This window comes from Sebastes umbrosus, chromosome 5, assembly GCF_015220745.1.
Source record: "Sebastes umbrosus isolate fSebUmb1 chromosome 5, fSebUmb1.pri, whole genome shotgun sequence".
NCBI classification, from domain to species: domain Eukaryota; kingdom Metazoa; phylum Chordata; class Actinopteri; order Perciformes; family Sebastidae; genus Sebastes; species Sebastes umbrosus.
This window is the reverse complement of record NC_051273.1, coordinates 1482507-1499852: the sequence shown is the minus strand read 5'-3', so window position 1 is coordinate 1499852 and position 17346 is coordinate 1482507. Positions and strand designations below refer to the sequence as shown.

Genomic DNA, 17346 nt, shown 5'->3' with positions numbered 1-17346 from the left:
CTGTGGAACACTTTGTCTTGTATATTTATTTTTTAGTAAGCATTGTGGGACTCCCGTAGTAAATCCTATCGTGGCCGAGTGCTGCTGGAGCGCGGCGGGCTGCTTAGCAAATGTGTATAAGAAGACAAATAAATGTGACTGCCTTGAAAATGAATCTGATGGTAATTGTTCTTATTTTAAAGGTGCTATAGACCCTCTTTGTGTCAACGTCACGGTCTTAGCTGGAGAATGAAATAGTGGCAACAAGCTGGTGTTCTTTACTGGACTGCAGTCGCAGCTTTGTCTCCACAAGATGACGCCATTTCTCACAACAAAACAAGACTAATGGAAGGATTTGGTTTCACAGGATGGTAGAGAGAGAAAAATACTTTAAATCAAGTGTATTAAAAAATATGTGCTAAATTAGAACCCCAAAAAGCACTATAACTAATAATATTTATTGTCTAATTTAATAATTAAAAAATAATAGTAATAATAATAATTTGTATTCATATAGCAACAATATAGATAAATAAATTGCAATAAAATTATATATATAGATATATAATAAAAAATAAGTATGAATGATTTTTTTACTTTAACTTTGTGTACTTATTTTTACCTTTTGTGATCTTTTGAGACATACTGTTGTTGTTAATGTATTTTTTATCTATTTATATTATTTATTATTTTTTTAAATGTGACATTAATTGATATTTCTGTTTTAATTTGCTTCTTTATTTATTTGTCTTTATATTAATTCCCTTATTTATTTACTAATAAACTTATTTATTTACTAATAAATAAGGGAATAAATATTTTATAATTTTCCCTTTTATTTATTAATGTTTTTATATTTATTATTATTTTTGAATTAACTTATTTAGTTTTGCATGTATTTATTTTTTATTATTTTTTATTTATTTTCTATTCATTTTTTTATGTATTTATTTATTTATTTTTTTGCAGATTTGGCAAAGGTCATCATATCAAATTCAGAACATAATTTAGTGTCTGTGACATGAAATAAAAACAAAGAAAAAGGAACCCCACCCATCCCATGTTGGTCTTGGTCACAGAAAAGAGAAAAAATATTATAGTTATTATTATCATTATTATTATATAAAATAATAAAAAAGTAAATAAATAAAAAATAAAATAATAAAAAAGAGAGAAAAAAATGTATTAAATTAAATAATTGATTTAGTTTTAAAAAGAAAAAAAAAAAGAAAAAAATGAAGTTAAGTGTAACGTTGAGTGAGAGTAAAATAGTAATGACAATAATACTGGTTGGTATTAAGGTAAGAGAGCTGGAGAGAGACATAGTATGTTTTTAACCAGGCTGTGAAATAAACACCTTGTGGCTATTAATTTGAGATGAACACTAGAGGGAGTTCCTCAGCTGAATCCACAGGAGGATGCTGGGTAATTTAATGCAAATTGGGTGTAAATTTAGATTGAACCTCTTTGTGTCCTGACCAGAGAAATAAAACAGCTGAGATCTTATTTAACACGTCTGAGCTGGTTCCTCTCTTCGGTTCATAACAGACTGTTGTAGTTACTAACACGTCGTCTCTGCATGTGTTGTGTCACTTTTCCAGCTCCAGTCAGAGTGAGTTCTCTTTGTTAGTCTGGATAATGTCAAACAGACAAAAACAACCTTGTTCTCCGTCGGTGCACGTCAGCTGAGTTCAGACTGTAAGTGAAGGAGAAAAAGAAGGTAAACAAAGCTGTGGACTGTCTGGCGGCGGGTAACCATCAGGGTTCACCGTGACCGTCAACCTTGACCTCCGTTAACCCTGGAGACCGGATGACTTGGCATGATGAGAAGTAGTGGTGTTCTCAAGAGAAAGATCTGGGATGTATGATAATAGTAATGTTCCCAGACTGAGAATAAAGCAGGAACAGTCCGACCAGCTTTGATGGAGGACGTCTTTCTCTCACTGTTTGTCTTTGTGTTGTCCAGCTTTGAGTCACTGTTTGTCCTCTGGCTCTAAAGACGACAGCTCAGTAGATGTTGTACCGGCCTTCAAAGCAAACATGACTTTTATCATCGTCTGAATGTGATGAACATGAACTAAAGGCCTTCAGAAGAACACACAGCTTCTCAGCTGCAGATGTTAGGGACTGTATGACAATGATCAGATGGGAGGAAGTCAGAAAAGAGAGGGAGGGAGGGAGGTGTGATTTTTATTTTTTACTGAAGGGATATGGAGGACGGAACCTGACAAAATAGAAAATAAATAAATGACTCGATAAATAAATATGTAATAAAATGTAGCAAAGTAATATTAAAATAAATGTAGCCATTAATAAATTGATCATTTGTGTATTTATTTTAACCTTTTGAGACATACTGTTGTTGTTTAATATTATGTATTTTTTATTATTTTATTTATTATTAGTTGTTTTTTTTAAATGTGACATATATTGATATGTTTTGATTTGCTTCTTTTTTTTAAAAGAAAAAAATATTTATTGGTGTTTCCCCCCATTTGTAAAATGCAGTTTTATATATAATGATAAAAAAGATCAAATAAAAAAGATAATAATAATAATAATAATAATAATAGTAATAATATTAATAATAATAATAATAATAAACTTTATTTATATATATATATTTATTTATTAATTTTATATACATATATATATTATATTTATATATACTTTTTTTTTTTACCTTTTGTGATCTTTTGAGACATACTATTTCTTATTGTTTTATTTCTTAGTATTTTTTTTAATTATTTCTGTTTCAATTTGCTTCTTTATTTATTTATCTTTGCATTATTCCCTTATTTATTTACTATTCTGTTTAATTTTCCTTTTTATTTATTCATGTTTTTATTTGTATTTTTTTTATTTATTTATTAAGTTAGTTTTGCATTTATTTTTTATTTATTTTGCATTTGTTTTTAATTTATTTTCTATTTATTTTTAAATGTATTTATTTATTTATTTATTTATTTATTTATGCACGATTTTCCCTTTGCATTTTACCACTTATTTATTTCCCCAAACTTATTTATTTCTGTATTCCTTTCTTTTTACGTTTCTTTATGCTGCCTCATTATGTGAATGAGGGGGCTGTGTGTCATCAGGGGGGCGTTGGAGAGTCTTTTACTCTTTTATGAGCACTAATTACTATTGTATGTGCCTGCTGTGTCCAGTCCATACGAAGAGACTAGCGGGGGACATTTAGGATCACTCAGCCTCTGATTTTGTCGTAGTGACTCATTTTAACAGTGCAGAGCTGATCCACATGATGAATTAGTATATTAATATATTATCTATGAGATCACCTGAAGGGATATCTGTCCATACTTTAGGTGTAAACCTGTGTTCATGGTTCCAGCTCTGGTTAGGAAGTACAACACATGGTCCTGGTCCTGGTCTGAGCTTCCACAGTGTGAGTAATCCTGAGTGTAGCCGGTGTGGGGGGAGGAACACCGAGGAGGTAACCACACCAAAGTCCTGCACCAGGCCACCAGGGTATACTTGGAGGCTCATTATGGTGCATTAAACAGCCTCCCCGTGGAACAATGAGGGGCCCCGGGGCCCCGGGGCTCCGGGGCCCCGCGGCAGAGCCCCCGGCTGGCTGGGACTGATACGCAGACCCAGGGGATCCTGCTCAGCCGGGCCTGTCACTACCACACTTTCATCCACAGCTGCCAAAACTCCACTCTGCTCGGCTTCTGTCATCAGACGCTCACCAGGGCGAGACTGCCCAGAGTAGATCTGCTTAACATGAAAGAATAAAATACTGTTCATCTAGCGCTCCTAAATTATATCTAAGAGTTATTGTATCTCTGTGCATTAATACAACCTTCTTTTCATTACAATATTACTTTATTCTCAGTGACCCAAATGATCCTGCAATTCACAAGAAAGAATGGAAGATTTAAGGAGAGTCTGTAAATAGAGATTATGTTTAATTTCCTGCTTTCCTGTCCTGTTAATAATCTCACAACTTCTTCGGACTTTAGACCCTCAGGTTGGGAACCACGGCCCAGTTTAGATGGATTTAATTACTCAGAAGTATACCGATTAAATATTGTATTCATGTCCCCAAATTATTATAACTACCAAATTCTTTGGAACATGTAGACCTGTAAGATAAAGCATCATCTCTACTGTCTTATTTTAGACTGATGTGACAAGAACACACATTCTTTAGCAACAACTACATGGATCTTTTTCTTTCAAAACTCTTATCTGTGTTTTCCCGTTGTAAACAGTAGTTTCCCAAAATAAAAAAAATAATTAAAATAAATGTAATAGTTGAAATAATAAAATAAATGTGTTAAAATAATAATAATAATAAATTAATGTGTGGATAATTTTTTCCTGAAACTATTTTAATTGGTGTTTTATTTATTTTTTATTATTGGTGTAAAATAATCAAATAAATGTACTATAATCAAATGATAATAATAAATAAGAAAATATAATGGGATATAGACATAATATTTGGCAAAAAACAGTAGGTACAAACAAGGCAAATATATAATAATAATAATAATAATAAACTTTATTTATATAGCACTTTTCTTAACAATTACAAAGTGCTTCACAACAATATAGATAAATAAATTGCAATAAAATTAAATAAAAAAATAAACATATATTTATATATTCAAACGCAGTCGTCATGGTAACTTGCAAAATAATTAGCCTTCTGTTAGTACAGATTAGTATTATTGGCTAAACAAAGGAGCAGGATTAAAAGCAAAATAATGAAAAAATAAGTATGGATGATTTTTTTTACTAATACTATTACTATTTATTATTATTATTATTATTATTATTATTATTGTCATTGTTAATAATAATAATACTCATAATAGTAATAATAATACACTTTATTCATATAACAACAATAAAGCTAAATAAATTACAATAAAATAAATAAATAAAAAGGAGGAGGAAGAAGAAGAAGAGGAGGAAGAAGAGGAGGAAGAAGAGGAGGGAGGAGGAGAAGGAGGAAGGGAGGAAGAAGAGGAGGAGGTGGAGAAGGGAGGAGAAGAAGAAGAGGAGGAGGAGGAAGATGAGGAGGAGGAGGAGGAGGGAGGAGGAAGAGGAGGAGAGAGGAGGAGGGATGAAGACGAGGAGGGAGGAGGAGGAGGAGGAAAGGGAGGAGGAGGAAAGGGAGGAGGAGGAAAGGGAGGAGGAGAAGAGGAGGGAGGAGGAGGAGGAAGAAGAGGAGGAAGAGGAGGAATAGGAGAAGAGGAGGAGGAGGAGAGATGAAGAGTAGGATGAGGAGGGAAGAAGAGGAGGAGGAAGAGGAGGAGGACGAGGAGGAGGAGGAGGAGGAGGGAGAGGAGGAGGAGGAGGAAGAAGAGGAGGAGGAGGAGGAAGAAGAGGAAGAGGATGAAGAGGAGGGATGACTCTCTGACGGAGCTGCGCGCGCAGCCTCAGTGTGGAGTGCTCTCTCTCTCTGATGGTCTCACTGAGGAGATAAATAGAAGCGTTTTATTCTATTAATTTACCGTTTTAACGGCTCTGACTGGGTTCTACCGGAGAGGAGCCGCTGTACCGGAGAGCTGCTGACGGTGCTCTGCTCGGTGGTCGGTAGGTGAGTAAACGAGTCTGTTACTGATCAACTGGATTAGAATGAAGCATTAAAGGACAGCAGATGAACCGAGCCTCTCCTGCTGAAACACTGAACCGGGTTAACGTTATCACGGTGAGGAACGGGAGGTTTCTGCAGCCAGCAGCTCTATCTCCGGTTTAACGTTACAACGCGTCTTCATGTCTTTATTCGGTGATTTTACGCAGATAGATTATAATGCACTGCCGTTAAACGTTAAACATCCTCCGGTTTAACGGGACGGTTACATATTAATATGATGCACGAGGACCCGGTCTGCCTGTCTGTCTGTCTCTCTGTCTGTCTCTCTGCCTGTCTGTCTCTCGGTTATCAGCCCGGTTAATGGCAGCGGAGCGTCACGCGCTCTCACCCTGCACGTTATCACCGTGTGATGTGGAGACGCGCGCACAAACACACCGTCACCGTCAGCCTCCTGCTGCTCTTCATCATGGAGACCAGAACCAGCAGAACCAGCAGAGACCGGATCATCATAATCATAATAATAATACATAGGGAGGATGGAAACACAGAACAATGTCTATAGTGATGAGATGAGATTCATCCTCAGATGACCCAGCAGAGTGTCTCAGGCCTGGTACAGCAGGCTGTCTGTGCTGATATTAATGTCCCATCACATGTGCATTAACTGGATTTTATCTCTGGTATGAATCTCTCTAATCTTCTGCAGGAACAGCCTCATCTGTCACTTAATAATGGACTTATTTACATTATAATGGAGCAGGAAAACATTTTCATTTCTAAGGTCTCTAATGAGTGACCAGATCCCAACAAACCAAATGTGGGACAAAGAGTATGTTTGTGGGACAATGTTGGACACGTTACCAAGGCTGAGAGGTCATCTACAATGTTGATATTATAATGTCTATCTAACTTTTAAAGGTCCCATTTTGTAAAAAAGTGAGATTTTCATGTCTTTTTATATTAAAAAGCAGGTTTAAGTGCTATATAAATACTGTTAAACTATCAAAAACGCTCAATATACGGAGAAATACACACAGCCCGTATTCAGATATTGTGCGTTTGAAGCAAGCCGTTAAGATTTCTGTCCATTTGTGATGTCACAAACATACAATATTTAGACCATTACACAGTTTTTTAACTTTGTAATGCTTTATATATTTGTAGATTTGTGACATCACAAATGGATAGAAATCCTGACGTATTTCTTCGTGGATTAAGCGTTTCGATACTTTCACAGTATTTATATAGAACTTAAACCTCCTTTATAATATATGAAAATTGTCTCTTTTTACAATATGGGACCTTTAATGCATCCATAGATCAGTACGTCTCTTTTTGAACCTCACATGAACTGTGTCATTCCATGTCGTATTCCCCCCCTCCGTGTAAAATTGAAAAATAACTGACAAATTTCACAAAAAAGCTCTGAGAATCTCCTTCCACCAGCTTAGAAATACTTCTAAGTAGTTCCACAGTCTTTGCTGTAGCTGTTCTTCCTTTTCTTTCTGGTAATTTCCATCATATTCCTCCTAAATCTGCAGAGCTTGTAACTTCTCCGTTGGGCGTATAGCGCAGCAAAGACGGTGAAATGTTAACCTGCACTTGACCCACGTGTGCTCAGTTTGACAGCAAACATGATGACAGCCTCCCTGCTTTCTTCACAGCCGTTGAATAGAAGCCAGATTTTGTTGAATGGGCGGCGAAGCTCGTCTGTCAGTGTAGTTTTTGCGGAGTGTCCCGGATCGTCGGCTCTAGTCTGCCCATGTCTGAGGGTTTTCGGCTGATTCAGCATGTTGAATCGGCGGCGGAGCTCGTCGTCGGTGAGAGAAATCACTCTGATTGGCTGTTCAGCTTAAACCAATCAGTGCACGAGAAGAGAAACAGAAGTGAGGAAAGAAAACCAACGACTAAAGTCGAGAGGAAAAACACACACGGATATTTTCACAGCGACAACGCCGCTTTGTTTCATGTACGTATCATATCAACGGCTTGTATATCCACCGTCCTCGGTCTTCCTGTTTCCCGTTTTGAATGATGAATACAGACTTCCGCCGCCTGCTGGTGTAGAGAGTTATTTCCTCTCACGTAGGAGCAGAACGTACAGTACGTGCTAACTGGCCGTCGGCTGTCTTCTTTGCGAATTGTGTTCGAGTGCAACTTTTTGGCCAAGAGAAAGGAGACGTGAGGCGACGCGACAGTCGGCCTTCATCACCTCTAGTTCTTATAATAAAAGCACAGCGGTGACGTGATGGTGCAGCCATCAGAACTGTCACTATAATACAGTTTGTACTAATGGAAGTATTGCAAATATCAGGTGATTAAAAAGATAAATATATGAACAAATATAAATGCAGATTGTGCATAAGGCTGACATAGTACCCTGCAGAGCTTGAGGAGATTAGCAGGAGGACGACCAGCTGAATTAAAGGAGATCTGCTCTGATGATGTGGGAGCAGCAGCCTTCATCAGTGAGAGGATGTGAAGCTCATCATGAGGCTCCATGTGTCTAATGAGATGTAATTGGCTATTGGAGCGGAGGGGTGTTGAGGGCGATGACCTCTAGATCATCAGCCGTGCTCCATCCATCTCCATCTCCATCTCCATCTCCATCTCCATCTCCATCTCCATCCCTCCCCGCTGCTTCGCTCCGTCATGGTCTGAAATCAAACCCAGAGGACGTAGGACGAGGACATACAGAGAGGAGCTCTGCAGAGCAGTTTAATGTTGTTTTCTGGCTGCTATTGACTTACTGTAGTGGAGTAGGACATTCCATCAATGAGGCGAGGAGGAAAAAAGAGGAAATGTGGAAATCATTAGAGTAACGGGGACAGGGGAGGGGTTTCATCTGGCTCTCTGTTCCGTCTCTTCTTTACTCACTTAGCTGTTACTGGCTGCTGAACACAAACCTCCAACAGACGACGTGTTGCTGCTCGTATCAGTCTCTGTTCACGTTGCATGTTTCCTACATTAGCTCATATTTAATGAAAACTCTATCGTCATGTGGAAATGATGAACTCTGTTCACAAGATGGATTTAGGGAGATATTTATGGAAACGAGGTTGTGTTTCATGTTCTGACATATCTCAGACTCTATATTCTGAATTAATGCCTGAGTACAGCTTTACACCGGTCTGATCGGGCTGTTTAAGAGGCGTTAACTTCGGACATATTTTCCACGTTTGTACTGGTCGTGCACGCGGTTCCATTCAAACTACAATTGAGGGTCTGTATTGGTTTGGTGTTTCACACGTATGCGACAACAATAACTTCAAAGTGTGCAATAAGAACCCCCTTCCTGCTTCAAAGTAAAAAAATAAATGTATAAATAAATAAATGACTTGATAAAAAAATAAATGTCATTAGATGTAGCAAAATAATATTAGAAATAAACGTAACAATTCATTAATTGATAACATTGTACATAAATTGATATATCTGTTTTAATTTTATTTATTTATTTATTTATCTTTATATTAGTTCCCTTATTTATTTACTCTTCTGTTTAATTTTCCTATTAATTTCTTTATGTATTTATTTTTATTAATTTTTAAATTTATTTATTTATTTTTGTATCTATTTTTTATTTATTCATTTATTTTTGCATATATATTTAGTTATTTTTTATTTATTCCTTTATTTTTACATATATATTTTATGTGTTTTTTATTTTTGCATTCATTTTTTATTCTTTTATTTTTACATATATATATTTTATTTATTTTTGCATTTATTTTATATTTATTTTATATTATTTTCAAATTAATTTATTTATTTAGTTATTTATCTATTTATTTATTTATGCATGATTTTCCCTTTGCATTTTATCCCTTGTTTATTTCTGTATTATTTTCTTTATACATTTCTTTAATGCATTTCTGCCTCATTATGCAAATGAGAGGACTGACACTCGAAATGTGTCATGGGGTGAGAATGCATCGATAAACTAGCCGGCTAGATATGCCAGCCAGCTAGCTGCACTCCGTTCTCCAGTGTGGAACAAAACTGGAGCGTGTGCAGTCGGCGCACAGACATGCGGATGCGGAAAATATGAATTAGCCTTTAGATTTAGTTCAAGTTCATCTGTGACCACAGGGTTGGGTTATTTAAGTCCACTTTAACTGATTCAGTAAAGATGGACGACTAAAGACGTAGATTGAGCTGACTGGTGGAATCAAAGAGTAGTTTATTGATTCGTACGTGACGTCTTTCTTTGACCTTCCCTGTCTGTGATAACACAGAGACAAAGCAAAGTCATTCAGTCAGATAATGTTACGGGAAATAAAACAAAGATGACCGTGGTCTCTGTGTACTTTGGCTCAGTCTAGACGTCGCTGGTTAAACTTCCTTCTGTGTTCTCACATGATTCCAGTGAGCAGAGGGCGGAGCGGTGAGACCAACAGCATGTCACCCTGCTGCTGATTAACATCACCTGATCCAAAGCTATACCCACCAACATTATTTTTATTTCTTCTCATAGAACAGGAGAAGTTATTTCACCCTGACCGCTAAGTTAACTTCAGTTTATTATCTGTGCACAATCGGACCAAACCATCAGAGTCTGTCAGTCAGGGAGCTTTAAAATAAGAAAGACTTCTTTCAGGCTTCATCGTGTCACGGACCTCATGACCGTCTCATCAAACAGGAAATGTCTTGTCTCAAACTTCCTGGAAAGCATTTAGACCCATCGCAGCAAAACAGTGGAAAAATAGAATAACTTCCTGTTAAGGTTCCTAAATTAGATCATTAGATCCAATTTACCATATTTGGTCTTGAAGAAAGAGGAATAAAAAAGAAGGATATTGAGAGGAAAATCTACTGGAAGAGTTTTGCCTTATTTATATTCGTGTTAATTTTTTTTATTTCTTTACTTTTCTGTTTGATTTTCCTTTTTATGTTTTATTAATTTTTTTTATTTCTTTTTCATATGTTTTTTATTTATTAATTTATTTTTGCATGTACATTTAATTTATTTATTTTTGCATTTATTTTTATTTATTTTATATTTATTTTTAAATGTAGCAGAAATAATATTAAAAATAAATGTAGCCATTAATTGATAAAATTTGACATAAATTGATGTTTCTGTTTTAATTTGCATCTTTATTTATTTATCTTTGTATTCATTATTTACATTATATTTACTCTTCTGTTTAATTTTCCCTTTTTATTTTTTATTAATTTTTAAATGTATTTATTTATTTTTTAAAAATAGAATAACTTTAGAACATTAGATCCAATTTACCATATTTGTTCTTGAAGAAAGAGAAATAAAAAAGAAGAATATTGAGAGGAAAATCTACTGGAAGAGTTTTGCTCATGTATGCAGACAGTTTATTGTGGTAGTCTGAGTAACGTGACGTCATATCCGTTCCGTATCCGTCAACCAAAACAAACCTCAGAAAGTGTAAAACGTTGGAGGGTCAGCGTGGATACGACCTGCACCCTCCCATGTTAAATCCAGCGTGGTAAACACTACACATCCAGTAAAGGATGGAAATACTTTGGTTTTCAAACATTGACAGGAAAAGCAGAGCTAGACATCATGGCTAAAGCTGCATGCTAACTTCTAAAAAAAAGGCCAAAATAAATTAGAAAAAAGGCCGAAAAAAATGCCAAAGTATGTCCGAAATATGGTCCAAAAAATGTCCAGAAAATTCAGAAATATGTCCGAAAAAAGGCTGGCATATGTCTGCATAAAAATCTGAAAAATGTCTGAAATATATCCGAAAAAAAGGCGGAAAAATGTAAAAAAAAAAAAAAGTCAGAAAAAGTTAGCAGGAAACGTTATCGTATCACGGTCGTCGCTCTCGTGTCCGTGGTCAAATGGGCCGACGCTACAATTGTAGAGCACCCAGATACTGACGTTTATGGAGAAGTTAGAGGAAGTAGACACGTGGGACTACGTCCGCTTTTCAAAATAAGGTGTTAACAAAGGGAACTGTATATACAAAATACATCTTAAAAATCGCAATACATATGGAATCGTATCGGTAGGTCGGTGTATCGTCCAAGCCCTACTGTAGTAATACACTGACTGTATGGAGAAGTACCTCATGTAACCCCACTGATTACAACTATCCCTTTATATATATTCATTAAATGCCCACCAGCTCCAGACTGCGTCGGGACCAAACACAGAAGCCTGAAGCTATAAAAGCACAAAGCTTGTTTTATTGGGCTCTTTAGTGTGTGTTGTTTAAGTGTGTCTTTGTATTCCCGCAGTGCACACACACACACACACACACACACACTTCCCAGACCTTTCCCATGTGTGAAACAGCGACGGAGTTATCTACCGACCGTCTGGCCGTTAGAATCCTCCGTGTAATCCATCAGAGCCAAGTTACAAAGTCTCATCTATGCTACAGAACAATATAACAGCAGCCTGGGGGGGGGGGGACGGAGCAACCCGACACCACATGAAGAGAAAGAAAAAAGTGTCACGCTTTGGCTAGAAGATTGGAAGTGCATGTGTGCATTTAATAAACGATTTTAATTTAAAAGGTCTGGGATACGTTGTTGTTGTTGCTGCATTAAAGAGAGGTGAACATATTGTCCCCGCTGCTCCCCCTCACTATGAATAATTGACCTCGCTGACATCGGATGCATTGTGTCTCCGGGTCACCCGAGGGATGTCTGATCACTACAGATGGATGAGGGGCTGACAGCCAGAGCAGGAGGGACATGTGTTGTGTGGAAGTGTCATGTAGTGAACACACAGTAAGGCTGAGGAAGAAGCATGAGAACTACCGAGGATGCTGCTGTCCTGTCCTGGGGTGATGGATCAATTATTAACTGGATACTTTACTCCAGTAAAAGGTTGTTTTCTATGTAGATATTGTAGCTCAGAGGGTCCTGTATGAACGGGTAAGGACAAATAAATTGGTCCTGAATGTTTCTAAGACACTTAGCATTGTATTTGGTTCAAAACACGCTCTTAGTAGAAAGAATTTGTCTATTGACCAAGTCCAGGAGACCAAACTCCTTGGAATTAGGGATGTTAATAATTAACTGTTTAACCGTTAACAGACATTAAAGGGACTGTTTGTACCTTTCAGAAATGCTTGTTAACAGCTTCACCTGTGGCCGTTAAGTCAACTAAAGTCAGCGTCCTGTTGCTCGCACTTGTGCTCGCTCTACATAGACATGAACGAGCATCGCTCAACACAGTGAGGAGACACACGTCAGCTAAAAGCACCATATCACTCTATATTTCAGCTGCTTGGCAGTAATGTTAGCTGACCAGACCAAGGTCTCTCCATGAATCAATGCTGATCCTAGTGTTTGCTTTTCCTGCTTCAGCGCAGGCTAAGGCAGCAGGGTTGTCGCCTCCGCCCGCAGCCGGAGTGAGCAGGAAGACACCGGCACCCGGTCGCTAACGAGACAACAAGTTTTCTCTCTGCGGAGCCCCGTCACTTCAGAAGACACGGCCACACGCGAGCGCGCATATGCGAGCGCGCATGTGTCCCGACCCTCGCTCAGCTCGCTCCACCTCTAGACGTGAACGCGCGCTCACTCCACACTGCAGAAGAGTTAGTTTAGCTCTGAGAATATCTAGTGAATGTTCAGTGGACGTTTGTGCAGAAATAACTGCTGCAGCTCCTCCAGACCAACAGAGGTTTCCCGTGTCTTCTGAAGTGACGGAGCTCTGCAGAGAGACACGTTGTAGTCTCGTTACCGACCGGGTGCCGGTGTCTCCCTGCTCCGGCTGCGGGCGGAGAGAGCAGGGAGACATGCTGCAGAGCCCCACTACCTCAGCCTGCACTGAGGCAGGAAAAGCCAACACTAGGATCAGATCTAAATCATGTTCATGGAGAGACCTTGGTCTGGTCAGCTAACATTACTGCCAAGCAGCTGAAATATAGAGTGATGTTGTGCTTTTAGCTGACGTGTGTCGCATCACTGTTTTGAGCGACGCTCGTTCAGGTATATTTAGAGCGAGCAAGCGCGAGCCCGATGCTGACTTTCGTTGATTTCACGGCCACAGGTGTCGCTGTTAAGCAGCATTTCTGAAAGTTACAAATAGTCCCTTTAATAGTTGACAACTAATGGATTAATTGTTGCAGCTGTAGTCGCCTTTTCATTTTCTTTTGACTGAATGATTAATTGACTAATCCTTTCAGTTCTAGTTTGATTTTAGTGAATAGTGTTTTTTCTTAGTTTTTAGGTGATTAAATTTGATATCTTTGATGATTTCTACCGATATTGCCTCAAGAAAGGAAAAAATATATAACAAGATAAGGACTTGATTTAGTGATAAGTAATAATGAAACAGGATTAAAAAAAATACAAATAAAATAGCACAACATAGTTATATATACATATATATATATACACTCATTACCTTGATGTTGGACCAGTCTCTGTTGATTACCTTTTATGTGATTATTACCAGCTGTTGTTGTAGTTGGGACCAACCGACCGCCTCAGTCGTCCCAATCTCAATTTCCTGTGTTATATAATTCACAACGTCTCTGCTCCTACTGGGAGCCTCTGTGATGATTCATGATGATTTATGATGGTTATTTGTGGGCTGAGATGTACAGTAAGCCACAGTGGGAGAGATTTTCCTTCAGTGACGGTGAGCTACTAGCAGGGGTGGGAAAAAAAAAATAGATTCACCTACAGTATGCGTTTTATTTTTTACAATTTTCAAATAGATGTTTTAATGCCAGAATCAATATATTTGCTTCATCTGAGCCTATGTGGAGGTAGAAGGAAGTTTATTGTTGTAGTCTGAGTAACGTGACGTCATATCCGTTCCGTCGCCAAAACAAACGATGCAGTCTGGTTGCCATGGTAACGAATTATGTCTGACTAGTAACCACGACCCCCATTCTCTGTTTGAGAAAGAACATTAACCAAAAAACAGGAAGTAAAACTGCCTGGAGGCGGGCTTTAAACATTGTGTTTCCTGTGTTTCAGGGCTGCTGAGAGGAATAATGGATGAGACTTGTCACTAGCACTGGATGAAGATTTGACTCCTCAGACTGAACTATGGAGAGCAGCGACAACGTGACCGGGACTCCGTCCCAGACTGATGTGGGCAGCGCCGACGTGGGAGGAGGAGGAGGAGGAACCCAGAGGAAAGTGGAGGACGGAGTGAATCCTGCTGATTCCTGCGGCAGCGGCGCGACAGGACTAGGACCTAAAGCACCACCGGTTGTGAGTCCCGCTGTTGAATCTCCAGGAGGCGTGGCGCTGAAAGTGGCCACGACGATGCTGCACCCTGTGTGCCTGGGAGACAGCCCGCTGATGCTGCCCATCCACCTCCAGATGGCCGGAGCGGCCGGGTCTCAGCTCAGCCAAATGGGGGCGGCGCCGTACTTGATAACGAGCCAGAGCCCGGTCTCGCTCCCCCTGGTCTTGGACCAGCAGATGCTCCAGCACATGAGCCCCTCTGTGATCCCTCAGACCGCTCAGCTCCAGAACAACGTGCTGTGTACGAATCCTCTGACGTTTGGTTTACCGCAAGCCGTCGACCAGAAGTCAGCCGGACAGACGCAGGACGCCAACCTGCTCTCTCTCCTGCAGAATCCGGCGTTTGCGGCCATCTTGCAGGATCTCTTCCCGTCCCAGGCGGGTTCGTCGACCTGTCAGTCGCCAGGCTCTCCCTTCTTCCCACTTCCTCCCCTCACACCTCCCTACGCCTCCCCTCTGGCGCCGCTAGTCCCTCCGGCCACGCTTCTAGTCCCCTACCCGGTCATCATCCCGCTGCCAGTGCCTCTGCCCGTCCCCCTTCCCGTCCCCATTCCCGTCCCTCAGTCCGAGGACTCGAAGGGGAACATGCCAAAACCAGTTTGCACTGTGAGTACAAGCACTCAGACTTCCTCTAAAGATACTACCTCTCCTTCGTTGTCTTCACGCAGATGCATGCCGCCGCAAAATGCGTCCCCTTCGTCCTCGCTTCCTGTCGATGACGGACAGGCTCTGGACCTTTCTGTCAGAGCGTGTCCTGTTGAACTAAAACAGGAATACCCGAGTCCTCAGCAGGACAGCGTGCTCGACCTGTCGGTGCCTGCCGTGAGGAAAAAGTGTCCGTCGGACAGAGACGTAGCTTTAGATACCGGCGCTGCGTCTTTGTCTCTGGGCGTCGGATGCACTCAGAGTTTAGACTCCAAACTGCTGGGCAGTCTGGCGTCGCTGGAGTTCAGCCGGCAGCACAAGTGGGTGGTGGACAGCAGCGCCGGCGGGTCCAGCTCTCTGAGCCAGCAGGCGACTCTGAGCGGAGCCGGAAACCTGGAGATCGTCAGCACCTCGCAGACGGCCAAGGTCATCGTCTCGGTGAAGGACGCCATCCCCGCCATCCTCTGCGGGAAGATTAAAGGCCTCTCGGGAGTCTCCACCAAGAACTTTTCCATCAAGCGGGACGGCAGCCAGGCGGCATCTCTGCAGCAGCTCTACGGAGTGCCGTCGGCGTCCCGCGGCGAGCAGCACGACCCCAACAACCCACATAAAAAGGTCCCGAAGAGCAGAGCGATCAAGCTGAAGAAGGTCAGCTCGCAGGAGATCCACTTCCTTCCCATGAAGAAGCAGAGACTCGCAGCGCTGCTCCCCAGGAAGTGAACATGCTCAGCGGAGGGCGCCGGGCGGGGGGGGGGGATTAATTGCTCTTTGTGATCCCTCCGGAGCGCGTAACATAAAACACATGTTCTGTAATCAAACTCATACACTTACATGTCCAATCAGAGTTTGGCTCCAAATGTTGCAGAACCTGAGGCTCATGAATGTCCGACAGTGAGACACAAACGCTCTCCAGGGGAGTTCTCTGACTTTCTGTGATGCACTACTCTACGGCGTTACACTAAAGCAGACGTGTTTGTGTGTACGGCAGCTTAAAGGGACAGTTTGGATGTTTCTCAGTGAGGTTGTATGAGGTGTTTATCCAGAGTCAGTGTATTTATTACCTACAGTAGATGACGGTCGGCACGCCTCCAGTTTGGAGACAAAACATATTTTAGACCACCGGTTCACAACCTGGAGGTCCCAACTTTTTTATTTTTAATATACAGTTGTCCTATATCTCAGCATATCATCAACTAAACTGTAGAAAAGTGCAAATTTAAAACAACCAAAGAGCTGATAGGACAATGGCCAAGCGTCAGGGAGAAGAAAACAACACGTTCTCACTCCCAACTCGTCAAATACCGCCGCTTAGTCAGCGCCCCTCGGCGATATGGGACCTTTAATTACGCCACGGGTGGGTTTACATTGGAGTTAGTTGAAAGCCCGGTTCGTCACATACTGTTGCTAAAGTGTGCCTCCGTCTGTTGCACAATTTGTCACAAAACAATGTCAGATATTGTCCAGAAACCCTCACAGGTACTGCATTTAGCATAAAACTATATGCTGAAATCATAACATGTCAAACTGCAGCCCAACAGGCAACAACAGCTGTCAGTGTGTCAGTGTGCTGACTTGACTATGACTTGCCCCAAACTGCATGTGATGATCATAAAGTGGGCATGTCTGTAAAGGGGAGACTTGTGGGTACCCATAGAACCCATTTACATTCACTGATCTGGAGGTCAGAGGTCAAGGGACCCCTTTGAAAATGGACATGCCAGTTTTTCCTCGCCAAAAATGTTGTGCAAGTTTGGAGCGTTATTTAACCTCCTTCACTACAAGCTAGTATGACATGGTTGGTACCGATGGATTCATCAGGTTTTATAGTTTCATATGATACTAGTATCTTCACTCTAACTTTAAAACTGAGCCGCTACAACCTAAAAAACGCAGGTTGAGTTAAAGAAATTAGTGGCGTTGCACTGACTGTGGAGAAGTAGCTCATACAA

General features: G+C 40.3%; 1 protein-coding gene across 3 annotated transcripts; it reads left to right on the top strand.

The window, feature by feature from the left end:
- The first annotated feature begins 5252 nt into the window (after window positions 1-5252).
- LOC119488137 (retinoic acid-induced protein 2-like) lies at window positions 5253-16754 on the top strand. 3 transcript variants are annotated; one of them, XM_037769475.1, is made up of 3 exons: window positions 5253-5554; window positions 11539-11545; window positions 14477-16754. In XM_037769475.1, exon 3 carries the CDS (start codon window positions 14549-14551, stop codon window positions 16115-16117), a length of 1569 nt encoding a protein of 522 aa, XP_037625403.1. In that variant the 5' UTR covers window positions 5253-5554; window positions 11539-11545; window positions 14477-14548; the 3' UTR covers window positions 16118-16754. The 3 variants fall into 3 exon arrangements, with proteins under 3 accessions (XP_037625403.1, XP_037625402.1, XP_037625404.1); XM_037769474.1 differs by lacking the exon at window positions 11539-11545; XM_037769476.1 differs by lacking the exons at window positions 5253-5554; window positions 11539-11545 and adding an exon at window positions 7457-7520.
- Window positions 16755-17346: the final 592 nt, after the last annotated feature.

Excerpts from the sequence above, each read along its gene's own strand:
- LOC119488137 (XM_037769474.1), top strand. The coding sequence starts at position 14,549 with ATGGAGAGCAGCGACAACGTGACCGGGACTCCGTCCCAGACTGATGTG.